This window comes from Phalangium opilio, unplaced genomic scaffold (assembly GCF_054372755.1).
Source record: "Phalangium opilio isolate 3A_F unplaced genomic scaffold, DU_Popi_V2 ptg000070l_1, whole genome shotgun sequence".
NCBI lineage: Eukaryota > Metazoa > Arthropoda > Arachnida > Opiliones > Phalangiidae > Phalangium > Phalangium opilio.
In genome coordinates, this window is record NW_028324182.1 from 4,730,080 (window position 1) to 4,754,962 (window position 24,883).

The 24,883-nt window shown below is 38.7% G+C and overlaps 2 protein-coding genes across 12 annotated transcripts in view; both read right to left on the reverse strand.

Moving 5' to 3' along the window:
* Positions 1 to 21,779, reverse strand: part of sif (guanine nucleotide exchange factor still life) — a 98,484-nt gene extending 76,705 nt beyond the window's left edge. For 9 of the 10 annotated variants that reach the window (XM_089842615.1, XM_089842616.1, XM_089842610.1 and 6 more), the window contains exons 1-2: positions 21,511 to 21,779; positions 21,030 to 21,121 (exon numbers count right to left, since the gene is read on the reverse strand). The gene's annotated coding sequence lies outside the window, so the exon portion shown is untranslated. Of the gene's footprint in view, positions 1 to 9,035; positions 9,190 to 21,029; positions 21,122 to 21,510 lie in introns of those variants that run through there. The other variant, XM_089842607.1, reaches the window with a different exon arrangement.
* A 554-nt stretch (positions 21,780 to 22,333) lies between these two features.
* On the reverse strand, positions 22,334 to 24,796 carry LOC149661215 (HAUS augmin-like complex subunit 7). 2 transcript variants are annotated; one of them, XM_089842650.1, is made up of 8 exons: positions 24,638 to 24,796; positions 24,370 to 24,476; positions 24,148 to 24,286; positions 23,401 to 23,534; positions 23,178 to 23,306; positions 22,783 to 23,110; positions 22,613 to 22,718; positions 22,334 to 22,560 (listed from the first exon to the last, which is right to left on the reverse strand). In XM_089842650.1, the coding sequence occupies exons 1-8, from the start codon at positions 24,722 to 24,724 to the stop codon at positions 22,535 to 22,537; spliced, it is 1,056 nt and encodes a 351-aa protein (XP_089698776.1). In that variant the 5' UTR covers positions 24,725 to 24,796; the 3' UTR covers positions 22,334 to 22,534. The 2 variants fall into 2 exon arrangements, with proteins under 2 accessions (XP_089698776.1, XP_089698775.1); XM_089842649.1 differs by having other exon boundaries at positions 23,178 to 23,309.
* Between the last annotated feature and the right edge of the window lie 87 nt (positions 24,797 to 24,883).

Consider the following 24,883-nt stretch of genomic DNA (forward strand, 5'->3'; position numbering starts at 1 on the left):
CTGCTAGTTTGATATCGAAAAGAGCTCGCCTGCTGGAAAAACGTTACTCCTTTTCACCAGAAGTGAGATGAGACTAGAAGTGAAGGGCTCTAGCATTGATAGTAGATCCTGGCACTAGTGAACAAATTTGAGGATTTTATGCCGCTTCCCACGCGCCTACACTACTGAGAAAAAAAATTGGTCGAGTTCCAAAATCATTTCCTACCCCATTCCCCTCAATCTAAAGCGGCCGAACACGGGCGCGGCTCCTTGAATCTAGTTCGGCCGTCTACCACCGCGAGCGTCTCACGTTTTGGAGGGAAAATTCGGAAACCGCTACTAGAGGGCCCACCGTTCTTGTGTTATCAAGAATATTCACCTTCGCCGAGTGAAGAATTTGGTTAGCTCAGTACTTCTGGTCTCATCTCACTTCTGTTCTCACGAACAACGTCAAAGCGAGAGGAAAGAGGTGATGCGAGGTGTTGTTGGTACACGGGCCTAAACTTCTTAACAGAAATCCTCGATCAATACTTCCCTTTATATCACAGAAGATCTGTATTACGACGATATGATATGCAGAAACATAATTCAAAATACAAGTTTCGTATAAATTGGATATGTTTGAATAATTAGAATCAGGGATAGATTTAATTTTAGAAGTAGGAATGGAGAACGGTTAGAATTTTCTTCAGTCCGACTCATAGCCCAGTATAGAGCCCCTCCCTCCGACACGTAACGAAAAGTTTAAATTATCTTATTGGCTTACTTAAACTACGTTTTGATGACGTTGCTGACGGGGCCGCGAAAATTACGCAATTCCTTTTTAGCTCTGTCGCTATGACCCGCCTCTTCTTTCATACCCCTCCGTCCCGTAGAAGGGGGTCCGGGACTTTGACGCGCGTCCACATTACTCTGTTCTCCATTCCCACTTCTAAAATTAAATCTATCCCTGTTAGAATAAATTAATCAGAGAAGAGTGGGATATGATGTCAAACCTCCGCGATAAAAAAGGATGATATTGTTTAGGTTATAGTTGCAACATTTTTAAAAAACTTGACCCCCAAATCGCGACCTTTTACAAATATTGACGACAAAGTTGCGACCATTTATAAAATTATGACCTCAAGTCGTGTCATCACAGTTTTACTATTATAAACAGCGTGTTTCTCATAAGCCTGCCATAAATTAAGGGGGATTATTTTTAGGCGATTTTGAGTCGAAAATGTTGTATGACATTTTTCCACGAGGGATCCTAAATGCTGATATGAAAACCAAATTGCACAATTTACCATACATTATTTTTTTACTTTCGTAACAATTTTAAGAGCTCGTACAGTTTTCTTTTAAAGTGGATGACTTTTATAAGTCATTGTTTACCGAAAACTTATATAGTTGAAGAATTTCTGCTGAATATTTTGAAGCGGCTCTCAGCTATAGCCTTCTTATAACGGAGTATACATTACAACCGAATGGGGTCATTCTGCAATATGCCAAGCTGCGTGGTTGAGGAATAATGATATGGATCCGTTTGGAAAGTGATTGATGGCTAAAATGGCGGGGGAGGGGGGGAATGAAAAACCCGGCAACCAGGTTGATTTCAGTATAGCGTATAAGCAAGAAGTGATATCTAGTTTATTAGGGAGAAAGCATAAGATGCCTAAGTATTCGCGCGCCATAGTCCTGCAGTCCCCCTTTCAAAATACAAGGGGGGACGTAAAAGGAGGCCACCGGGCTACTTTGCCTCTCCTCAGTCGGAAAATATGACTGCAGGGTTGATACCAAGTCACTTTTTTTAAATTCGGTTACTAAAAGTCACTTTTCCAAAAATTAGTTACTATTTGTCACTTTTTTTGGATTTTGAGCTTTTCGGTGCTATTGATCTTCTTGACCACAACGTTAAACGTTATATATTTGGCTGTATGACGGTTTAAACGCAAAAATTGCGAGATCACAGTTGATCAAACCCCAAAATCGTGGAGCTCGCTTCGCTCCCTCAGCAAATGTTTAACTTATTATTTAAAATTAATCAAATTTAAATGAATGTTCTGTTTTTGATTTAAAACGACATCGATTACTTTGCATTCTGAGCTGTGCTCCAAAATAGTTTAATTGAATTTCGCCGAAAACCTTTTACAATACAAGGTGACCTTTCTTTTGACTGGAAATATCTAAGACCATATATTGGGCTTAATTACGACACTGACCTTTAAAATATCTTTAATTATAGCAAATAATTGTGAAAATCGGTCATCTCTGAAAACATTTCATTTCAAGTGGCCCTTTCTATAGCTTAATTTGCCCCTATTTAGTCACTTTTTGCTTACTATTTCTAAATTAAATAGTCACTTATTCAACTAAAATTGAGCGTATGAGTGAGTATCAGCCCTGTGACTGTAATTTTCGTTATTCGCGTCGCGTGACGTGAGTTTTCAAGAACCAATGAGATGCTGGTTGTAATTTAGAGGCCGGGATTGACTCCGGGGTACCTACGTCTTTTGGACTGGAGATAAAGCTAGATTATAAATGTGGCGCGAATTTATACCTTCTCCCTAATAAACTAGATATCACTTCTTGCATGGTACAAGACAAGGTAGGTGTGTAAAATAATTCCCAGATAAACGCGGCTTAAATCACCACAGAATCGGACTATATATATATATCTCAACAAGCGGGAGAATACGTAATTTCCTTTCATGACAAATGATATCGCGAAGGCGGATTTAATTTCTTTAAAAGAGTCCGGAAGATCTCGAGGGGGAACCGCGTGAGTTCAACTATAACTTCTCGGGTTGAAATAAGTAATGAAGATATCACGGGGGAAGGAAAGAAACAAATACATAATTAAAACAACACTCGTATCGCTTTCAGAGCATTATATCATACAAACTGAACATATCACGATGGTCACTGTTGAAGCGAGAGGGAATTAAGAAGAAGAAAAGGAGCAAAAAAAAATGTAAAAATGAACGCATCATTGTCCAGAGAGTTTAGAGAACGAGCGCGGTCGGCGTGAGTTGAATTTTATAAAGATTTTATTAGGCGTGAAATTAGAACGAGAAATTATGGTTGTTTAAAACGTTGCCTGTATTTTTGAAAAAAAGAAATAACGGGCGTAACGTTTAAACTATTCAAAATTTTAATAAGGTAATTCCACAGTGACGACATACTAGCACGATTTAACCGCTTATTATTTATTAAATGCTTAACAAAAAGATGTTGAACTGTCACGGATGATTAAGCCTGAAGTGGAAATAGGAAGTCGTAAACGAGGGGCCGGTCACTCGGCGTAATCGATGTACACGGCTTACTAAGAAGTGATATCTAGTTTATTAGGGAGAAGGTATAAATTCGCCACACTTCCACCTTTATCTCCAGACCAAACGTACAGTAGGTCCGGAGTTAATCCCGGCCTCTAAATTACAACTACTATCTACAATTACTATCTCATTGGTTCTTGAAAACTCACGTCAGCGCGACGCAAATGACGAAAATTGCGTATTTTCCGACTGACGAGAGTGTAGCGAAATAGCCCGGTGGCCTCCTTTTACATAACCCCTTGTATTTTGAAAGGGGGACTGGGACTATGAGTCTATGACACGCGAATACTTAGGCATCTTACACCTTCTCCCTAATAAACTAGATATCACTTCTTGGCTGTACCCTTAACTGTAGCAATCTTAAAAGCCCTGCCCTTGATAGTTGTAAAATGATGACACGTAATCCTTAACCGGTGTACAGAGAACCTGACAAGTGATTAGCCCCTCGGTCGTAACAATTTAAAAGTGTGGGAATAACTGAGTCTTTTAACCAATCCATAAGACACCTAAAAATATACCTCTTTGTTTCGCCATTGCTAATAATAAACAACTTAATTCACGGTTCTTTTTGTTTATAAATGAACAAAACAAAGCGCCGCCGAGTAAAAAAGGGGATTTCTCTAATGGCTGTATATTTGCTGGATAAGGCTTAACCGAGAATGGGGAAAATGGCGGCAAATAGGGACCCCCACTAATTCGTAACAGGGCCGCGCGTTCTTTAATAAGGAAGGCACTTTGGAAAAGATTAGCAACGGGATTTAGTCTGGCGGCAAATAAGGGCTAGGATAATCTCGCTAGTTCATTTTTTTTCTCCAAACCGTATTAGTATAGGCAGAAGTGAGATGAGACCAGAAGTACTGAGCTAACCAAATTCTTAACTCGGCAAAAGTGAATATTCTTGATAACACAAGAACGGTGGGCCCTCTAGTAGCGGTTTCTGAATTTTCCCTCCAAAATGTGAGACGCTCGCGGTGGTAGACGGCCGAACTAGATTCAAGCACCCGCGTCCGTGTTCCGCGGCTTTAGGATGAGGGGAAGGGGGTAGGAAACTTTTTTTTTGGAACTCGACTTATTTTCTTCTCTCTAGTGTAGGTGCGATGGAAATGGCATAAAATCCTCAAATTTGTTCACTAGTGCCAGGATCTACTACTATCAATGCTAGAGTCCTTCACTTCTAGTCTCATCTCACTTCTGGTATAGGTCTCATCTCTTTAGGTACCCGCTTTGATCATCCCACCACCACCATCAACGACAATATTTGATCGAGTTTTCACAATTCGATTAAACCAAACGCAATAGGCACTGCGAATTTCGAGAGGGGCGTCATTACAGCGACTAAAGATGATATAATTTTTCCCATAAATATTATAGCAAATAATAATAAATATTAAATTAATAATAGCTTTATGTCGCCCAAGAAATGCTTAGGGTCAAAAGGTATGAAAGAGCTAGTAACCAACCAAGCAACTATCGGGAACATTCATTCATCTGGCAGCGTTCCAGAACGAAAAGCTTCCCGTTGTCATGGCAACCCATCCACACTCCATCCCTTCCTCGTGAGAAAAATCTCTGGCGCTTTTGTATAAAGGCATAACCGAAGATATTATTATAGCACGCGTTATGGATCTTCTATAACGATTTATATAATTTTACAAAGCAAATATCGTCGCAGCCAAAAGGGATCTTATAGCTCTACGTGTTAAAGAATAATCTATGAAATAAAAACATATTATCTTTAGCTTTACCCTGGATGAATTTCGATAATTATCGATTATTAAAGAAAGAAGAATAAGATACGCGGTATAATTTGCTAAGGAGATGACAGAATGACAGGCGGCTTTGGTGTGAGAATATTTGAAATAAATTATGTCGAAGCTATCATTTCATTGATTATTACAGGGAGTCCATGGTCCTATAATTTCTATAAAATCCTATATTTTTGAACCTGTCCTATTTATCCTATGATTTCATGAAAGGTCCTATAGTAAGATGAGACTAGAAGTACTGAGCTAACCAAATTCTTCACTTGGCGAAAGTGAATATTCTTGATAACACACCAACGGTTGGCCCTCTGGTAGCGGTTTCTGAATTTTCCCTCCAAAACGTGAGACGCTCGTGGTGGTAGACGACCAAACTAGATTCAAGCGCCCGCGTCCGTGTTCCGCGGCTTTCGGATGAGGGGAAGGGGGTAGGAAATGTTTTTGGAACTCGACCAATTTTTTTTTTCTCTGTAGTGTAGGCGCGATGGAAGCGGCATAAAATCCTCAAATTTGTTCACTAGTGCCAGGATCTACTACCAATGCTAGAGCTCTTTACTTCTAGTCTCATCTTACTTCTGGTATCCTGTAATTTTGACTTCGTTTTCGTTATAGTTTAGCATCAAATTTATCAAACATTCAGCTTTTTTATCGAGATCACATTTGAATAAACATCAAAATTGCGGGGTTTACTAAGGATATTTTGTATATTATTTTAATTAAGTTCCTAGCTCTTTTCAAATTAAATTTACAATGCCATTAACGTTAACGATCACGGTTATTATATATTTTTGTATCGACAATCGCTCTACCAGTTCAATATAGTGCATTCATAAGGAAGACCCATGATCTGACTGTATGAATTTTACGACTATGTTAAAACAAAAATTGCATAAATTTCCGTTCATTACGAATACGAATTTCGGTTAATTTGTTTTGAAACTTTTGGGGTTAATGCGCTGATTCGTAAATTATTGATTGCCAAAAAGCAGACTACAGACTGTATCTTTGTTTCGTGCTGAATTTTCAATACTTTCAAAGCTATAAAGGCCTGGAAACACATACTCAATCAAATATAGGGGGATTATTATCTTCAGGGAGATTGTAAATTAGCGTGGGACGGACTCCGGGTTTTCGATTATTGACACGGCAAAAAGGAGAAGAAGACTAAAGAAAGAGCGTTCACTCGTTAAAAATCTCGGAATGAATCAAAAAGCGCAAGCAGCGTGCTTGGAATTTTCAAATTCTTTAAACAAAAAGTGAACCGAACCGAACCGCTCACCACCCGCTTGAATCATGGACGGTGCGGCTACACTCATAGATATAATAAATACAATACATTGTATTACATAAAGTTCTGTATTATAGTTAAAAGTCTGTTTTTTCGATGGAAGATTTATCCCGTCACCAAGAAGCGATATCTAGCTTATTAGGGAGAAGGTATAAATTCGCCACATTTCTAGCTAGCTTTATCTCCATTCCAAAAGTATAGTAGGTCCGGAGTTAATCCCCGCCTCTAAATTACAACCAGCAATCATCTCATTGGTTCTTGAAAACTCACGTCAGCGCGAGGCGAATGACGAAAATTACTTACAAGTATTTTCCGACTGAGGAGAGGCGAAATACGTCCTTTTACGTCCCCCCTTGTATTTTGAAAGGGGGCTGGGACTATGGCGCGCGAATACTTAGGTATCTTATACCTTCTCCCTAGTAAACTGGATATCGCTTCTTCATGCGTCACTATATATTTTCACGCATTTTGAGAATTAAACCTATTAAATCTATTTATTAAATGTTTTTGTCTGAAATTAATTTATATATATTAACTATATCTATTTGTTCACCTCATCCCCTTGTGGCAGATTTACCGAAAAGAGAGCGGCAAAAGCAAACCGAGCGAATAAGAAAGAAATTTCAAACTTCTCTGCTAGAGTTGCTGCGGGTCATTTAAAAAGGTCAATCAGGGTCAAGGAAAGGTTGGGACTTGGAGCTCTACTAGAGCGAGGGACTTCTATCGCCAGAATTAGATATAAGAAACAAAAATCGTCATTAATTCGGGACATACACTTGGGACACAAGTCGTTCAGTCAGCGTAAAAGTTATATCGACACTTCATTCACTCTCCGAGGATTCAAAAATAGCCTCAACTGCCCTTTACTTAAATCGGGGAGTCCAACCAAAAATTTTAAATTCCTTATAGGAAGAAATAGGAATTTTTATACAGAAATATTGGATTTTGAATGTGTTTTTATAGGAAATTAAATAGGAATATAAAAATGCTCATATAAAATACTATTTTTGCTTAAACTATGTAGAGAAATAAAATAAAAAATAGCAAATTGGATTTTACTTTGAAAAGAGGAACTTAATTAAAACATAATATGTAAAAAATCCTGAACCAGCGAAAGGACAGGTTGAAAATTATAGGATAATATAGGACAGGTTGAAAATTATAGGATGGTATAGGACAGGTTGAAAATTATAGGATGGTATAGGGCAGGTTGAAATTATAGGATGATATAGGACAGGTTGAAAATTATAGGATGATATAGGACAGGTTGAAAATTATAGGATGATATAGGGCAGGTTGAAAATTATAGGATGATATAGGGCAGGTTGAAAATTATAGGATGATATAGGGCAGGTTGAAAATTATAGGATGATATAGGGCAGGTTGAAATTATAGGATGATATAGGACAGGTTGAAAATTATAGGATGATATAGGGCAGGTTGAAAATTATAGGATGATATAGGACAGGTTGAAAATTATAGGATAATAATATAGGACAGGTTGAAAATTATAGGATAATAATATAGAACAGGTTGAAAATTATAGGATAATAATATAGGACAGGTTCAAAATTATAGGATAATATAAGACAGGTTAAAAATTATAGGATAATATAGGACAGGTTCAAAATTATAGGATAATATAAGACAGGTTCAAAATTATAGGATAATAATATAGGACAGGTTCAAAATTATAGGATGATATAAGATAGGTTCAAAATTATAGGATGATATAAGATAGGTTCAAAATTATAGGATGATATAAGATAGGTTCAAAATTATAGGATGATATAAGATAGGTTCAAAATTATAGGATGATATAAGATAGGTTCAAAATTATAGGATGATATAAGATAGGTTCAAAATTATAGGATGATATAAGATAGGTTCAAAATTATAGGATGATATAAGATAGGTTCAAAATTATAGGATGATATAAGATAGGTTCAAAATTATAGGATGATATAAGATAGGTTCAAAATTATAGGATGATATAAGATAGGTTCAAAATTATAGGATTTTATAGGAACTATATAGGACCGCTGTGCTCCCTGAACAATATAAATAAACACATTTATTCTGTAAACTAAACCATTCTTATCATTTCGTGAAAACTAATAAAGAAAAAAAGTGTCCTAAATATGATATTAAATAGCTGTATATTATGACCCATTTTAGTTGTTTACGCAATTTAAAACGACGTTGCCATGGTTACGGAAAGCAAATAAATATTAAAATGAAAAAACAAATTGGAAAAAATACGTTAGAATGCCTAAAAACGAATCGAAAACGGGAATTACACTACAGTGCATTATGGTTAAAAAATAGTCCCTTAATCCTTAGCATTAACCGTGCAAAGAGGTATATAGACGATGAAAAAGTGCCAACTTGTCGAGCTACGACGAGTGCCAAAAGAAATTCATCTAAAACCGGAAGTACTCGGGAAACCCACGCTTATGAAAACAATGAAGATGTCATCTTTAACTATAAGAAGCGCGCGATGGTTTAAAAATGGTGGAAAACTTTATAAATATAATCCCAAATTTCGATCCTCTATTCCATTAACACTTGGCCAACTTCAATATTATTTTCAAGATAAAACGCATTATATTCCTCTTGAAAAACACTAACACTCAATTCTTTCCATTTGCGAATTAAATTCGAGGAATTTTCGGAAATAAACCAACGTACCTGAAGCCGATGATGATGTCTGATGAAAATTGCGAAATGGGAAATATGGTTTTTATATTATTATATTAAAAAAACCCCGCGAAACTCGGGTGCCCAAAAACAAATTGGGGATGGTGTATGAGCGCATCGGCCTCTCCTTTTAAAAAGCGCAGGCAAAATAAGAAGGGAGATAAAGAAAAGGGGAAACATGGATAAGAGAAGTTTAGAAAAGCCCACTTAGAAAAACGTAAGGGACGCGTTCACATTGAGCTTAAAATAATAAACAGAGGATAGTTTATAATAATATGTAAATTTTGGCTCGAATCAGGGTTCATACAACTTTTGGAAAACAAATTTCCCTGAGATTTCCAGGTTTTTCCCCATATACTTCCCTGAGTTCTCCAGGTCTTTCCCGTATATGGAGTATCCTATGGAGCAAATTTTAACGAAGGAGGGGGTTAAATTGGACTATAAAATCCCCTTGTCTCTATTAGAACCAGAGTTACGAGCTCCTAAAATTTAGTGTAATGTTTATCCTACGGAAGTGATGTTTATGAACATTTTGCTTAATTACTCGGCCCCTGATTGAGGCAAATTTCCCCGAGTTTTCCCTGAGGTTTTTTGTCAACTATTTATTTCCCTGATTTTTCCTGGTTTTGCCTGTTTTCTGCTGAACTAATCAAGTACAATTCGGTCTTAAACGAGATATAGGTGTGAACGGGCCTTTCTGTCATGCAAATTACTATAAAAAAGGGGTTAATAAAATAATATCCGTAAATCATCTCTATTTGGTATTTCCTAAATTCTGAACACACGTAAATGAAATGGCATTTGAAGTGTATTAATCAAAACGTTATAAAATATCTAATTATTCATGAGACGGTTTTCAACGTGACTCAAGAAGTATATCACCCTAAAATTATCAAAGTGGTACTCAATAAAAAAAAATAAAAGTTATTCCATTGAATATTCAAAAATGATGTTAAAAAAACAATAACTTCTGATTAACTTTTAACATTATCAAAAAGGTCACGCATTACTAATAAAGTTTCTGACAACCTTAATTCCTTCCATGGACAAAGACATCCATCCCAGTTGTAAAATTCATTTTGTATACCACTTTTTTACTTCGTAACTCTTACAACAACTTTGAGAATTTTTCAAGTGGGATGAAGTCGCAATTCCCGCAGTTTCTAAGAAGGAACGACTATAGACCAATGGCACCCCATGTTATTTCTCCATACAATCAAAACTGAGATACTGTCATTACTCTATTACCAAGAATGATTAAAGCGAGCAAAAAGCGTGGGAGTTTAAACTATCAGTGTATACACCTGTAGAGTCAATTGACTTCTCTCGTTCGACGTCCTTTTTGCGTTGGCGGGAAAAGTTCGTCACGGATTTTGGTGGGAAGAGCGTACGAAATATATCACGTGACCCCTACAAAAATAACAGGAAATAGTAGCGTGGACCAGAAGGCATTTACTATCATAATGACCTCCGGAACGAAGTTAAGCTGCTGTATAGGGCGGAACTGCAGGGGCATATTTTTAAGACGTAATTAAAAGCGATACGCGGCAGCCGGACGTAGCTGTTGGAAACCCCACAACCGCATGCACGAATAAAGCTACTATAAGCACGTTTGAACTTAACGAAAGTTAAACCGATTGATGTTGAATAATCTTACGAATATCACGTTCACGCCTTTAAATAGTATCCGGGTGAGTTTGGCATGAACGCAGAAAGGGTTAATTCGGTCAATTTCCACGGGGCCCGTGCTTCTAGGGGCCTGGGACGTGTGTACGGCTGTCTTGAGGGGGCCCGTGTTTTGAACCATTTTCCTGGGGCCCACAAACTCTCTCGATGGTCTTGCATGCACGGGAATCCAAAAACTAAAATCAAGAAGTGATATCTAGTTTACTAGGGAGAAGGTATAAATTCACCACATTTCTAGCTTTATCTCCAGTCCAAACGTAGGTCCGGAATTAATGCCCGCCTCTAAATTATAACCAGCATCTCATTGGTTCTTGAAAACTCACGTCTGCGCGACGCGAATAACGAAAATTACGTATTTTCCGACTGAGGAGAGGCGAAATAGCCCGGTGGCATCCTTTTACGTCCCCCCTTGTATTTTGAAAGGGGGACTGGGACTATGGCGCGCGAATACTTAGGCTTCTTATACCTTCTCCCTAATAAACTAGATATCACTTTTTGCTAACATATTTAAAATCTTATTTACTCGAGATTTGGTTGATGTTGGTTCAATTATTTGGCACCATTGGTAAGAGCGAAATTTTGTCTATTTATTCTCAAAATATCAGAGTTATGACTCCCAAAATTTTGCCATACATTCTGACCTACCGGTACCTTGGTCTACCGCCCCTTTCTGATTGGGCCCAATAACGGTAACAGGACCCATTGAAGCTTGGCTCTAAGGCAATACCTTAATTAACCATATCAGACATTCCTTAGACGATCACGTACGTACCCCATGTTCGTACATAATATATATATATATTATAAAGGTCACAGCTATGATCTTGTCCTGTACAAAAACAAATGACCAGTCTGACCCAAAAAGACTTTTTCTTCCTTTCTAGTTAATTCCCTTGCAGGACAAATAAAAGAAAAATAAACTACAGAGATATTCTATATAGAGGGTCGTGTTTAATGGGCCAAAATTTTGGGAACAGCCAGTAATATGGTGTCGGAAGAGGAGGCAAGAATCTCGTATAGAGTATATTAGGTATTCGCGGCCCGAAAAGCCATAAGCGATTTACAATAGATACGTTAAAAGTTATTTCTCCGCGAAGAATAGCAAAACCAGAGAGAGAGACAGAAAAGAGATGAGAGAGAGAGAGAGAGAGAGAGAGAGAGAGAGAGAGAGAGAGAGAGAGAGAGAGAGAGAGAGAGAGAGAGAGAGAGAGAAGACGAAGAGTATATAGAGATTCTTCATCGCTCTTTCTCCGTGTAGTGGCTATTCTCTTGCTATAGATCGAGACCCAAAAATATAAAGCGCGGGAAACCGTTGTCCCTAGATGTCCAGCCAGTATACCCGCGGCCTAAAGTAGGACACCGTTAGAAAAAGAAGAAAAAAGCTAGGAGCCTCCCTGAACATTTCGCAGTTCGATAACAACGTCTCCTTTCTCTCTCTCTCCATCTCGCCTAGCTATATTTTTTCTATCCCGTTTTCTTTATCCCCGCATCCCGAAAGAATTTCTCCGCATCTAGCATCGATCGGGGGGGGGGGAAGAAGCATCCCAGGGTCCAGGGAGAGACGAGCCATAGATGACGTGGTTAAGAAATTCCCTTTCGATATAATACGATATAGTCTCCGATATACGTGGCTTTTCATCTTGAAAGAAAATCAGCCCGCGAATTTACGATTCCGTGTCGTCATCGTGACCTTTTATTGAGTATATTCAAGGTCATAGTAAGACACGGTCACGAGCTTTCAGATGGGATAGTTGTACGTCACACAATCCCAAGTCTTACCGCTGTTCTGGTAGCCATATTGTTGGTGGTCTCAGCTTCATTTCTGCTTTAAACCCACCAATATGGCAGCGTAAATTATGTCACGAGACTCAGCTCCTTCCTCAACTGAAAGGTCTCTATTATCGGTTTCTGAACCATCTGATCTGGTATTGGCGGGAATAGAGAGCGCGCGCGTGTACGAGTGGAGATGGAGCGAGTTTAGGCTTAAGCGGGCGGGAGTGGGGCTCCGGGTTCGACTCCTTGCGAGTGAGAAAGGGAGACCCATTGAACTCTGGATCACGAGGAGGATGAAGAGAGCTAGGGATGAGGAGGAGGCGAGAAAGCCCCGGTTGAGAGGATGAGGATGAGGGGGTCGCGTGATCCTTAAAAACGTTTACCCCGTGCCGCCCGGAACACTGCCAGCTAGTTCGCCAGCCAACTCGAGTCTCCCTAGAGATATAAGGCACCAGGCACCCTACCCTTCGCGTATAGATATAACGGATATATGCAAAATTTGTATCGGCCTCTCATCTCTTTTCCAAGCCATACAGTAATATTTTTTTATTTTATTCCCCGGAGTCTCAACCTCATTTTTATTATTTTCCTTCGAAAAAAAAATACAGGAAAGCGGTATTTTAAAATTTCAAGAGGCATCGTATTGATGAACGTTCATTGTGAAGTTCAACTATTTCCAGCAACTTTTTTTTTTCGTTGGATACTATGGGGAATCTCTCGCTTATAAGAAGCGCATGCTTCTTTTCATATAGTCCGAGGTCAAACGTCAATAGCATACGTATACTGTATATTTAGAAGTTAGGATTGCGCAATTTTTTGTAGACTTTGCGCGAGAATCCAAAGAATCATAAGTTTATACGATATGTTCCATAAGTTTGACACTACCTATACTTCGTAATTCTAGAGACTTACAGTTCGAGAACGACAAGCGAGAATTGAAGTCCTACACTCGGTCAATAATGCAGGACTTCCGTCTTCCTAGGTATTTAGTCTGCATTACTAAGCCTTCGACAGCGCCCCAGTCACCAGGCGTCGCTTAACCTTGAATCTATGACGGTTCACCTACGTCACTTCATGAAAAGCTCTCAGTAACCAGTGACAAACTAATCAAGCACATCTTATGAACTTATGCTGTATAAATAAGTCCATCTTCCTATTTAGTCTGCGATACTAAGCCTTTGACAACGCCCCAGTCACCAGGCGTCTTCGCTTTACCTCGAATCTATGACCTACGCCACTTCATGACAAGCTTCAGTTTGCAACCAGTGACAAACTAATGGAACATATCTTATGAACCTATGATGGATAAATAAGTCCATCTTCCTATTTAGTCTGCATTACTAAGCCTTTGACAACGCCTCAGTCACCAGGCGTCTTCGCTTTACCTCGAATCTATGACCTACGTCACTTCATGACAAGCTCCAGTTTGTAACCAGTGACAAACTTATGGGGAACAAATCTTATGAACTTATTCTAGAATCAGTCCATTGTAATGGTAGGTAACTGAGAAATGCTTTGTTGAGAAAAAAATTAAAATTCCACTTTAAATAAATAAATATATAAACTTCTTAACCCCATATGTCAGAGTCTTTTAACATCCGGTGGATGTTGAGTAAAGTTATTTTGAAACTGATTGAAAAGAAAGGGAGATAAAAATAGTATTTTGGGAAAACAAATGTCTCTTAAGCGTATATGGTGGAAGATTCAGATTCGAGAGATCCGCGAACTATAATCCCTTCTCTCTCTAAGACGTGTTAATTTAGATCAGATATACGTTGCCACCATTTCTTCTACTCCAGCTCGAAAAGAGAAAGAAAAAAAAATAGACAAAAAACCAAAATAAAAAACAAACAAACGGAGAGAGAGAGAGAGGGAGAAGCGTGCAACGCAGTAGGCGCGTCATCCAGGAAAGCAAAAGCTATAGAACGTCACTGAGACGGAAAATATTGGCGGGCCAAGTCGTTTCGTAGTTTCTTTCTCCTATTCTTTCTTTCTTTTTATTTTCACGCTATCCGTGGATGGGAATAAAATAAAAATTGTTTTCCTCTGGCGGCTTGCTTGCTATATACCATTTAGATATGTCGCGATACACCGCCGGGTAGGAGGTGGGAGCTTTGGAAGACGCCTCGTTACTGTCAATTGGGGACATCAAACTAAATATAAGACAAGCAACCCCCCCCCCCTCGACATTCCCTTTACTTCAATAATAAAATCATATAATATATAGAAACGAACGCCTTTACCAATAAAATCGACTAATAAAACAAGTTTCTTGGTTTGTTACCCATTTAAATTAATGCGCCAAACTTGGGACGTTTCTCAGGTCTTTCGCTCATATTCCAATTGGAAGTTGACACTCTATGATATCGTACAAAGGCTGGCTTTTACATGACTTGTCGGGTCAAAATTCTTTGGAGCTATTATTTTTATGACCCTCCCTATATCTCCATCGTTTCCTTCGCAACTCCCTGATATTATGAGTGCATTTACAAATTCCCTGATTATTCCTTGACCATTTTCAATTTTCCTGACCATTCTTTGACCATTTTGTTGGCCATTTTCAAATTCCCTAATTATACCTTGACCATTTGGTCGACTATTTTCAAACTCCCTGATTATTCCTTGACCTTTTGGAAGACCATTTTCAGATTCCCTAATTATTCCTTGACCATTTGGTCGACTATTTTCAAATTCCCTGATTATTCCTTGACCCCTTGACTATTTTCAAATTCCCTGATTATTCCTTGACCCCTTGACCATTTTCAAATTCTCTGATTATTCCTTGACCCCTTGACCATTTTCAAATTCCCTAATTATTCCTTGACCCCTTGGCCATTTTCAAATTCCCTGATTATTCCATGACCCCTTGACCATTTTCAAATTCCCTGATTATTCCTTGACCCTTTGACCATTTTCAAATTCCCTGATTATTCCTTGACCCTTTGACCATTTTCAAATTCCCTGATTATTCCTTGACCCTTTGACCATTTTCAAATTCCCTGATTATTCCTTGACCCCTTTGACCATTTTCAAATTCCCTAATTATTTCTGGAGCATTTGGTCAACCATTTTCAAATTCTGTGATTATTCCTTGACCCTTTGACCATTTTCAAATTCCCTGATTATTCATTGACCTTTCTGTCGACCATCCATTTTCAAAATTCCTAAATGAAAAAAACGGCATCCTAAGTTTGTTTTCAAACTACACCCATGCCACCAAACAAGCGTGTGAACAAGACAGGCTCCCAGCGCGAAAGGACGAAAAGAAATGTTCATACTATTTCAATTTCTGGACGCCAAAAAGGGTTGATTCAATCGACTCAAGCGGCCTAGTGTGAAAAGGGCCTTAGGGTGGGGCAATTCTATATAAGGTGGCGAAACTTTCAAGCTCAGTTTGAGAGGTCGAGAAAGAGAGAGAGAGAGAGAGAGAAAAAAAAAAAGATCGAGGATAGACTTCTAGAGGACGGATTTTAGCTGTCCATTAAATGTCACAATAGATTCTGCCAATATCTGGTGAGGTGCCGAGATGAACGTCAAACTATTACGATTATTATATAAAGGGGTGTGACAATGTACAAAACGGATAACAATAGTTCGGATTAAACTGATACCAATGGATCGAACAAAACATTAAGATATTTATGAATTTGCCGCTATTGTCTGATACCTAGCTCCTGATCTGACAGACATTTGTAACAAATAATTACCAAAGACAAGGTACTAATCTCGTTTTGGGTGAATATTTCCGTTACCATGGAGACAGTTTTATTTCTTTATTATAACAAAAAATACCTATAATACTTCTCTTCGAGAGAAGTGTACCACAAAGCGTGGTAAGTGTAACGTCACTCTTCCCAACATCGGAACATTTAGAGCAAGGTTACTAAACCGAATCAAATTCGCGATAAATAGTTTCCTCATCATTACTCTATTAGCGTTTAACTATTTGCCAAGGCGCATGCGCTTGTGAATTTTTGTCCCTCGTCAAGACAATCAAGGTTTGTGGGTTGATTGCTGGGGATTTAGTGCCAAACAACTATAGAATTCACCTTACAGTGCGATGCCCATTTGTAGTTTGATGAGCGGGAAAGCCAACTAAAAGGGCGAGTCTGGGAAGAATGACGTTACATAACTAAAGCATTAAGAGGATACAGAGTGTCATCCTTCTACTATTATCCCCTTCTGCTATATCGTATCATTCGTTATTAATCCAGTACTTTTCGTAATAACACTAACAGCTATATCTCGATTTCTCCCATAGAGTTTAGCTTAGGGCATTTTTTTTTCTAATCCAAGATAACGAGTAGTCTATAAAGAAGATTCGACTCCCTCCAAAAACGAACTATCTCACTTCCCCGTAAATCCTAAAAGAGATCGAAGAAGTATTGGCGGCCCAACTTTACGAGTTCTTAAACAAGCAAAGAAGTAAAAAAAATATATATAAAAATAATAAAAAAATAGGGTAACCTATATGAGCCATTCAGAAAGTCCACGTTTTTTCCCTGAAGCGAGGGTTAGGTTCAAGAACGCCCGCCATATTACATGACAAGATAGATATCACAAATACATTAAGGAACAAGCGTGTAATTCAATCGTCCTAATCCCGCTGTGCACTGGGTAATAATTCACGCGCATGTCAAATGATAACATCGTGTCAGCTGGAGGAATTTTTTTTTTCGCAAAGTTAAACCGGGGTTGGTTATACTTAATATTTAAAATATCTATGAGAAGCCAAAAGTAAAGCCTACATTAAGGCGCTTACGAGGAGAACGTGCTTCGAATTAGCCCATCCCGATTTTCCAATTTTAGTTGCGTCTCTTTTTTGGTTAGATTTTTTTTATCTTCTTACCCAGTTAAATAAAGTTGTCGAGTTTTTTAACATTCGTAATAGAGTAGTTATCCAAAAATGATTGAAAATTTCTTAAAAGTCCGTTCCAAAGAATATCGCATGAGGACGAGACACCAATCCTTTTTGACGCGTTTGGAAGAAAGTCAACCACAAGCACCACCGCGTGCGCGAGTTGGAAGGAACAGAAATATTAACGTTATATTACTGTAGAAGCGAGTACCAGTCTAGCCGGAAGCTGGTCTTGCCGATAAAAGAAGAGCATGGAGAGAATAAAGGCGGGAAAAACTAAAGCGCCGCTACGAGTGGCTTCGCGCGATTGGACGAGACGACAAATGCCAGCTTTTATCAAGTTGAGAGCCTGGATCGAGAGGAAAAAGAGCTTTGGAGAAGGAAAAGACTGGTGCTTGGAGTTTTAGGCCTTAGCAGTCAGCGTGGCGGCAAACGTTCGATAGTCCTATACGAAGGAGAGCACTAACATCGGGCTAAAGTATTAAAGCTAGAGTCCTTTTCTCTCCCCCCCCCCCCACTCCTCTCTCTAATACGGAAGTCTTTTGGCCTCTTGTCAAAATGACTAAAATATCCCCAAGAAACACACGCGTGCACGTTTTGGAATACAACAGCTCCACTCCCTTCTCAAAGCTCCAAAAATTTGAAATCAACGGGTCCTAATGAAGAATTCTCACAAATGTCAGGAGAAACATTGCACTTGAACGTATTGTTCCCATTCCATACGGTCCATAGCGTATTATTTTATCAAGAGCGCTTGCGCGAAACTATGAGATCATACTTTCAAAGGTGGCATACCATTCTCGTTCGATATAAGTATGAAATATTCCCGAAATAATTGAGGCTATTCGCTCGAACGTTGTGGTCCAAGTTACCTAACTGAAGCTTACAGTATAAACAAAAGCGGGCCGTTTGAATGCGCAGGCTCAGCATGGACCTTTTCTTAAACACTCCTCCAATATTGAAAGGCAAACGTTTCTACGTGATATTCATTTCTAATTTATATATAGATATAAAACATTTCTTAGTAACGCGGCCGCGGGTACACGGGTTTTTCCTAGACTGATCTATTATTTAAGTATATTTTTTGTACGAGTAAATCGTACGTTTCTATACTTTTCCAGTCCTTTTAGTGGACACGACACGAAATAATGGAATAATTAAGAATCAGGCAGCTGATAAAAGAAACACAAATACATTACCGGAGGCGCCGTTATCGTAAAGTCATATTAAAATTCATTATTATATGGAATGAACGGAACCTCGCTTCCAAAAATACAACTTTCTTTCAGAGAACTCCAAGTTTTTTTGTTTTTTTTTGTTTTGCTGGTTCATATAAATGACCGCGAAGCATGTGAACTAGAAGGAGCGGTGTATAGCCTTAGCTAGCGAGCTAACTTAACAAGTTTGGGTGTGAGAATTAAAGTTCTACAGCGAGGGACAATTCACTAGGTGTATTATTTACCACATTAAGCGAAAACTTTGAAAGCATCTTGATTGACAGACAGTGGTAATATTATTACGCGTAATCCGTAATGGGTGTAAGGAGTGATTAGCCCTCGTTCTATACTACTAACAATGATATAATTGAAGGTATGACCAATCAGCGCTAGAAGAGACAAAACTGGAAACGATAGACCCACCCACACCTAACGATGTTAACTCGCGAAAAAGGTCGCACGCTGCTATTGAATCGTTACTCGACTATGCTGGGGTCCGATGGCCAACCACTTAACAAACAAAAAGTATAGTATCACTAGACAAGAAACGTGATATAAGAAAAGAGAAGGGAATGTCAAAGAGGATAAGATCAAAAGGAAAGAACGTAAAGATCTCTCGATGAGCGTATCTATTACATTTTAAACGTAATTTACGTCACTAACGGGAATGTAACGCGCTCTAAAAGACACGGTGGTAATGGCGGCCACCAGTACGAGTCTGATAGTAGGCCCAACGAAACGCGTTCCCCAATTCTCGTATTCGGGTGTAAAAGTCACGAATGATAAAGATGGCATTCGTGATGAAACTAAGGGATGGATAATGGGAAGGAGGCGTGATGGAATGCAGGAGGTTCAAGAGGAATTGCGGATGGACTAAGATGTATATATAAACACCGGTAGAAAAGGTTCATATTCCTACCTGTTATAAACCCCAAAAAAGAAAACTTGAATAAATCGCGAGGGCTGATAGTTAAGAGTTAATTATTAGTTGGATGGCTCGAATACTTTGCGGCATTCGAGATTGGTAAAGCCAACAGATTTAGGCCTTTGCTTCGCCGGCTAGTACTCGTTGTCGTAGTTGTAGTAGTAAAAGAGGTTCGATACTGAAGAAAGACGAGGCGAAACGCCGGTCCAAGCGTACAACAGTCATAGTTCAGAAACTCGTGGTGTAGAGATCAGATATACAACCGTGGTAAAAGAAATAGGTTGACCAATTCAAGCTCGATGATTCGACGTAAAACCAAAAAGGGGTGAACGACGAGACTGGTGGTTGGGTTCGCGGTCACTTTTCCGTCTTCGACCTCGTGACAATCCCGGTTTAATGGCAGAATCGCGACCGTGAAAATTAAAACTGACGGACCCACGCGATTATAGCGACGGTTCCGATAGAACAAAGTCGATTTAAAGTCCGAGAAAAGGTAGTGTTTCTTAAAAAATCGAGATGCTCGCGGCGGACAAAGTCCTGGCTGGTGGCTGTGGCCGCTTTTTCCAATTCACGAGCGATGGAGATCTCAGCCTTCCTCCATGTTTCTGGGGAGTACCGCGCGGCTCCTATATAGCGAAATGACGGTATCCGAAATAGAGGGCAGAAAGAGCGAGGATGGTGACGGCGGCGAGGAAGCCGGAGAGCGGGAGGAAAAGGGGGGCGAGGGACGAGAAGGTGGAAGAAGATGGGATGAGGAAGTTGCGGAGGATCCTGTTGCCAAGGAAACCAACCCGGTAACCAGGGGTAACGCGCCTTGAATCGATAGAGCGCGGACTTCTCTTCTCTCCCACTATAACGGATTCGTTCGTAGAAAGACGATACAAGATCTCTTTTACTACGGAGTAGGGGATGGAGAGAGAAAACTAGAGACTGCTGGAGGAGGAAGGGGAAAATGGGGATTCACTGCGTAGACTATAGCTCTATGCGGATGAAGCTTCCCGCAAAATAGATCCAGCAGCGAGCTGCTAGTCCCCCCCTATACGTATAGGCGTCGACGTCGACTTTCCAGCTAGATCATGCTCCGTATAAAATTTTCGCCGCCGCTACTAGCTGCTCCAATGAAAAGGGTCCGAGAATGGCATTCCCTTTATACCCGCAAAAAATAAATCTCGGTACGGGAATAAGCCACTAAACCCGAATTAAGAATTTCTCTACACTTATGATACAATGGTACGAATCGTATTGTTTAGAGCCGTTAGAACTCCGCCGCAAAATGCGCGGATAACCCCCCTTTCCGTGATTTGTCGCTACACGTATGATACCCCAACAAGCTATAGGTGGTACCATTTTGTCAATAGTTTCGCGCCCTTACTTCATTGTACTATTCTTTCATTATTGTACATCACAATATATGACAATAATATTAGCCCTTATCCCTTTTTAAATAAATAATTTAAATCAGAGTGAAAAAAAAATCCAAACCCTCATTAAAATTAACTAAGCGATAATTTCAAAATCAGGCCTACCTGTTGGGCAAAATGCAAAATCGTCCGTTCCTTCCTTTCCCTTGACAAAATGCGAGGATGTTTTCAAAAGAAACAAAGACATCCGTCTCTTTCTGAAATATTTAGGGAAAATAAAAACCACTTCATCAACCACACCTTCAGAGAAAACGTAACGTCCTTCACGCGAATACTAAACGAATTCCGTAAGAATACATTAAGATAAAAACTAATTAACACCCTAAAGGAACTAACAATTAATTTAGAACGTAATGCCCTACAGACTGTTATACGCTCCCATTAACAAAAGATAGTTATATTATATTATTTAGCGCAATTTCTTTTTTGAAACATTAACCTTGACGTTTCAACGCAAAATCAAGCGTGGATAATACTTTAAGTGCTGTAATTATAATACCTAGGCCTACTTTACATATTTTGTTTCTGTCTTAAAACCCGATGCTTTAACTTTACAGAATTTCGAAAAATTAGGGTTACAACTTACAAAGAACACGTCACGTGACAGGTGTCTCGTTTCATGAACCAAGGCTTAGTGGATATTTTATCCCTTTACATTTTAAGTTGTCTTAAAACGTGAAGCTTTGACAGAATTTCGAAAAAACATGCATACAAAGAACACGTCCCGTCTCATTTCATGGACCAGGGTTTAGTGAAATTTAAGTTATTTCATACGTTACTACCTTCTTAGCTATGATACTTTAACCGTCACCGACGATACGACCACGGTTTGCGCGCGGCCGGTAATTTTTCAACTTGGTAGCTACGGCCAACTTCAACATTACCAATACCCAATATAGGGGTTTTGGTCGGCCGTTAGCGCGCCGCCGGTAATTTTTCAACTTGGTAGCTACGGCCAACTTCAACATTACCAATACACAACCAATATAGGGTATTGGTCGGCCGTTTATTTTTGGCTTACCGGCTACCGCTAACCCCGAAGGTCATAAGCTTCGAGGTCATGGCCATGACTCACGTTTTAAGTGTAGAAGTACATCACGTTAAAGTCTTCAACTTAATACGAAATTAAGAATAAGCCGGGAGTGTGGCGCACTCCTGTAAGCCAAGCTTCTGGGCGGCAAAGTTTGAGGGAATAAGACACATGTCGGCGATCCTACCCTATAAGTGCCGACTGCCCGTGTCCGCCGGAGGTGACTTGACCCCCACACCCCGTCCATCACCTCCCAAGTAAACCTCATTTCATTCCCCTGCTTACACACGTACTGCAACCTGTATAATCACATCCTTGCCAAGGTACACTGACCCACTCGCATTGAAACCCTCCCAAAAAAAAAAAAAAATATTAAGAATAAATGGTAGAATATTATTTTTATTGTGCTTTTAATGAAATAAAATCAATTTTCAATAAAAAAATTTGCACTACAATAACAAAAAAGTATACGAAAAATATCACAATAGTAAATGTCCAATTTGTACAAGCAAAATAAAAATCTACATCAAAATGCTTTTAATGTTGTATCTTCTTCAACATTTAGTCAATAATTTCCATTTTAGGTCAAAATGTCGCAAGCTGGACCTACATTAAATGAAAATTAACTCGATAAAATTAAAAATAATTAATAACTTACCAAAATAATCTTTAATAATGTAATGCTCCGCATCATTTTTAGTAGATTTATCAATGTTATCCAACTCCTCATAATTCGTTTTCAGGCTCGAAAGTTGGTTTAATGCCTGTTTGAATTTATAATTAGAAAATTTCCTTGAATATTTAACTTTAAACCGTATTATTATTTACATTTGTAAACTCTTGGAGTTTATCACAGGCTTCTTGAAACTTTTGACCTAAAGACGTGAATTTTGACTGCTTCTCCGATATCAACCAAGGTTTCAAATCTTCGTGACAACGTGTAAATTGGAGAGCCATTTTCTCCAAATCAGAAAGAACCAAGTTGATGTTTTGTTGCGTGATGTTGGTAGAAGTCGCGTCTTTCTCAGCAAAAATGTTGTAATTCGCGTTTTTCTTCATTTCTTCAACCTCTTGTTGCTGCCAAGCGTAATTATTCATAACCGTAGAAAAATTGCTTTTAAGAGTTTCTCCATTTGGGATTTCATTTTGAAGGTTCCTATAGATAATAGAACAAATCTCAACCAAAATAAAATCTCTCAACTCTATCAGATAGACAGACTAACATTTTCTTCAAGAGATCACTGGGAATAATGTTGGAGTTCACTTTGAACGCTTCGTTACCGTAGAAATTTCTTTCACAAATGGAATTCAACATTTTTGTATTTGTATTTAATTGTTTTTCCAAAGAATGGCTGCTTAAAAGATTAATAAAGGATATTTGCAAAATTTCTCTTAAACTAATGGCGGATTTCATTTCAAAACGAAAAATCCAAATAAAGCCTTTACCCTTTGGATGAAAAAAGGCAATTTTTTGGAGAACATTCATAGTCAAGTTTGACTTTATGACGTTGAGTTTTAATTAGGAAAATATCAATAAGATGTTGCCAAAAGCTCAAAAGCTGGTTGTAAGGAGCTTTCCCCTAAGATGACCATTAATGATAAGTATTTAAAGCTCTAATTAATTTGTCCATGGATAAAGAATGCGCGTGAGGAAATTTATTTCCACGCTACAGGATCGGCAACTCCCTATCTCGAACAACAGCTTATTCTGTATATACTCTGTTACAAAATCGGTTGTCAACACGCGCAAAGCTAGGTCTCTATGTAACGTAGCTTTGTACGTGCTGTCAAGAGACAAAAAACTTCAGGATCTTCAGGATTTAAAATATCCGCGAGTTTTTTAGCTCGAGTGCACGGACCTCTAGGCCTTAGTTTCAAATACGTGTAGTAGGCTGTAGGTAATTTCACACTTATTTGAAACTAAAGCCTAGAGGTCCGTGCACTCGAAATAAAAAACTCGCGGATATTTTAAATCCTGAAGATCCTGAAGTTTTTTGTCTTTTGTCTTTTGACAGCACGTACAAAGCTACGTTACATAAAGAAACAGCTTTGCGCGTGCTGACAACCGATGTTGTAACAGAGTATATACAGAATAAGCTGTCGTTCGAGATAGGGAGTTGCCTATCCTGTAGAGTGAAAACAAATTTCCTCACACGCATTCTTTATCCATGATTTGTCCTTTAATGAATGCACCTTTATTAGATTTTCATCTTTTGCATCGCATAAACCCAAATTGGAACAAAGCTTAAGAATTCTCTGAGCTTGAACCTCGTGAGGGCTGTCTAAATTGGACTGCGGTTGTTTGAAATATTTTTCTAACGATTCGTTAAAGCTACGTAAATTAATATAATGTAAAATGAGAGGAAATAAAAGAAGCCCATCACTTTTAATTAAGCGTGAAAGTAATTAACATACTTTGTTAGTATCCATTGCAAAAAATCTAAATGATATTCACTAGGAGTAAACAAAACTTCCGACATCCACCAATCATCTTTTCCATACAACAATTCGCAATCAATTAGCTGCAAATTTATTAATTAATTATTGATTATGGAAAACTTATGGCATAGGCATGACTCATGGGAAGTAAATCGGAAAATGATTCATGCAAAGGATCTTTAGAAAATACGGATGAGTGCCACCCTTTTTGAACATAGATTCGTTAGAAATTTGTTATAATTACCATTAGCTTGGACTTTAAATCTTCAGGAAGCTGGTTCATGTTATCGGGAGAATTTAAATCACCTGTCACATTCCAAAGTGCCGCCATTACTGCGAAATGATATTGCGGTAAAAGATCAAACGCGTCGCGTCAAGGGTGTTGGCCAAAAATTACGCCGCCACCATCGCACCCAGCGCCATCTGTTAGTTATATTAAAACCCGCAATTTTTAAATTCCTTATAAGTTGGTACGTTACTGTCTTAATTA

What these genes read in the sequence shown, in the direction of transcription:
- LOC149661215 (XM_089842649.1), bottom strand. Translation starts at nt 24,724, where the DNA reads ATGGCGGCACTTTGGAATGTGACAGGTGATTTAAATTCTCCCGATAAC. An exon ending in AAGATGAAAATCTAATAAAG is followed by an intron (nt 23,535 to 24,147) that starts GTGCATTCATTA and finishes TGGTCATCTTAG; the next exon opens with GGGAAAGCTCCTTACAACCA. An exon ending in CATTATTAAAGATTATTTTG is followed by an intron (nt 22,561 to 22,612) that starts GTAAGTTATTAA and finishes CATTTAATGTAG; the next exon opens with GTCCAGCTTGCGACATTTTG.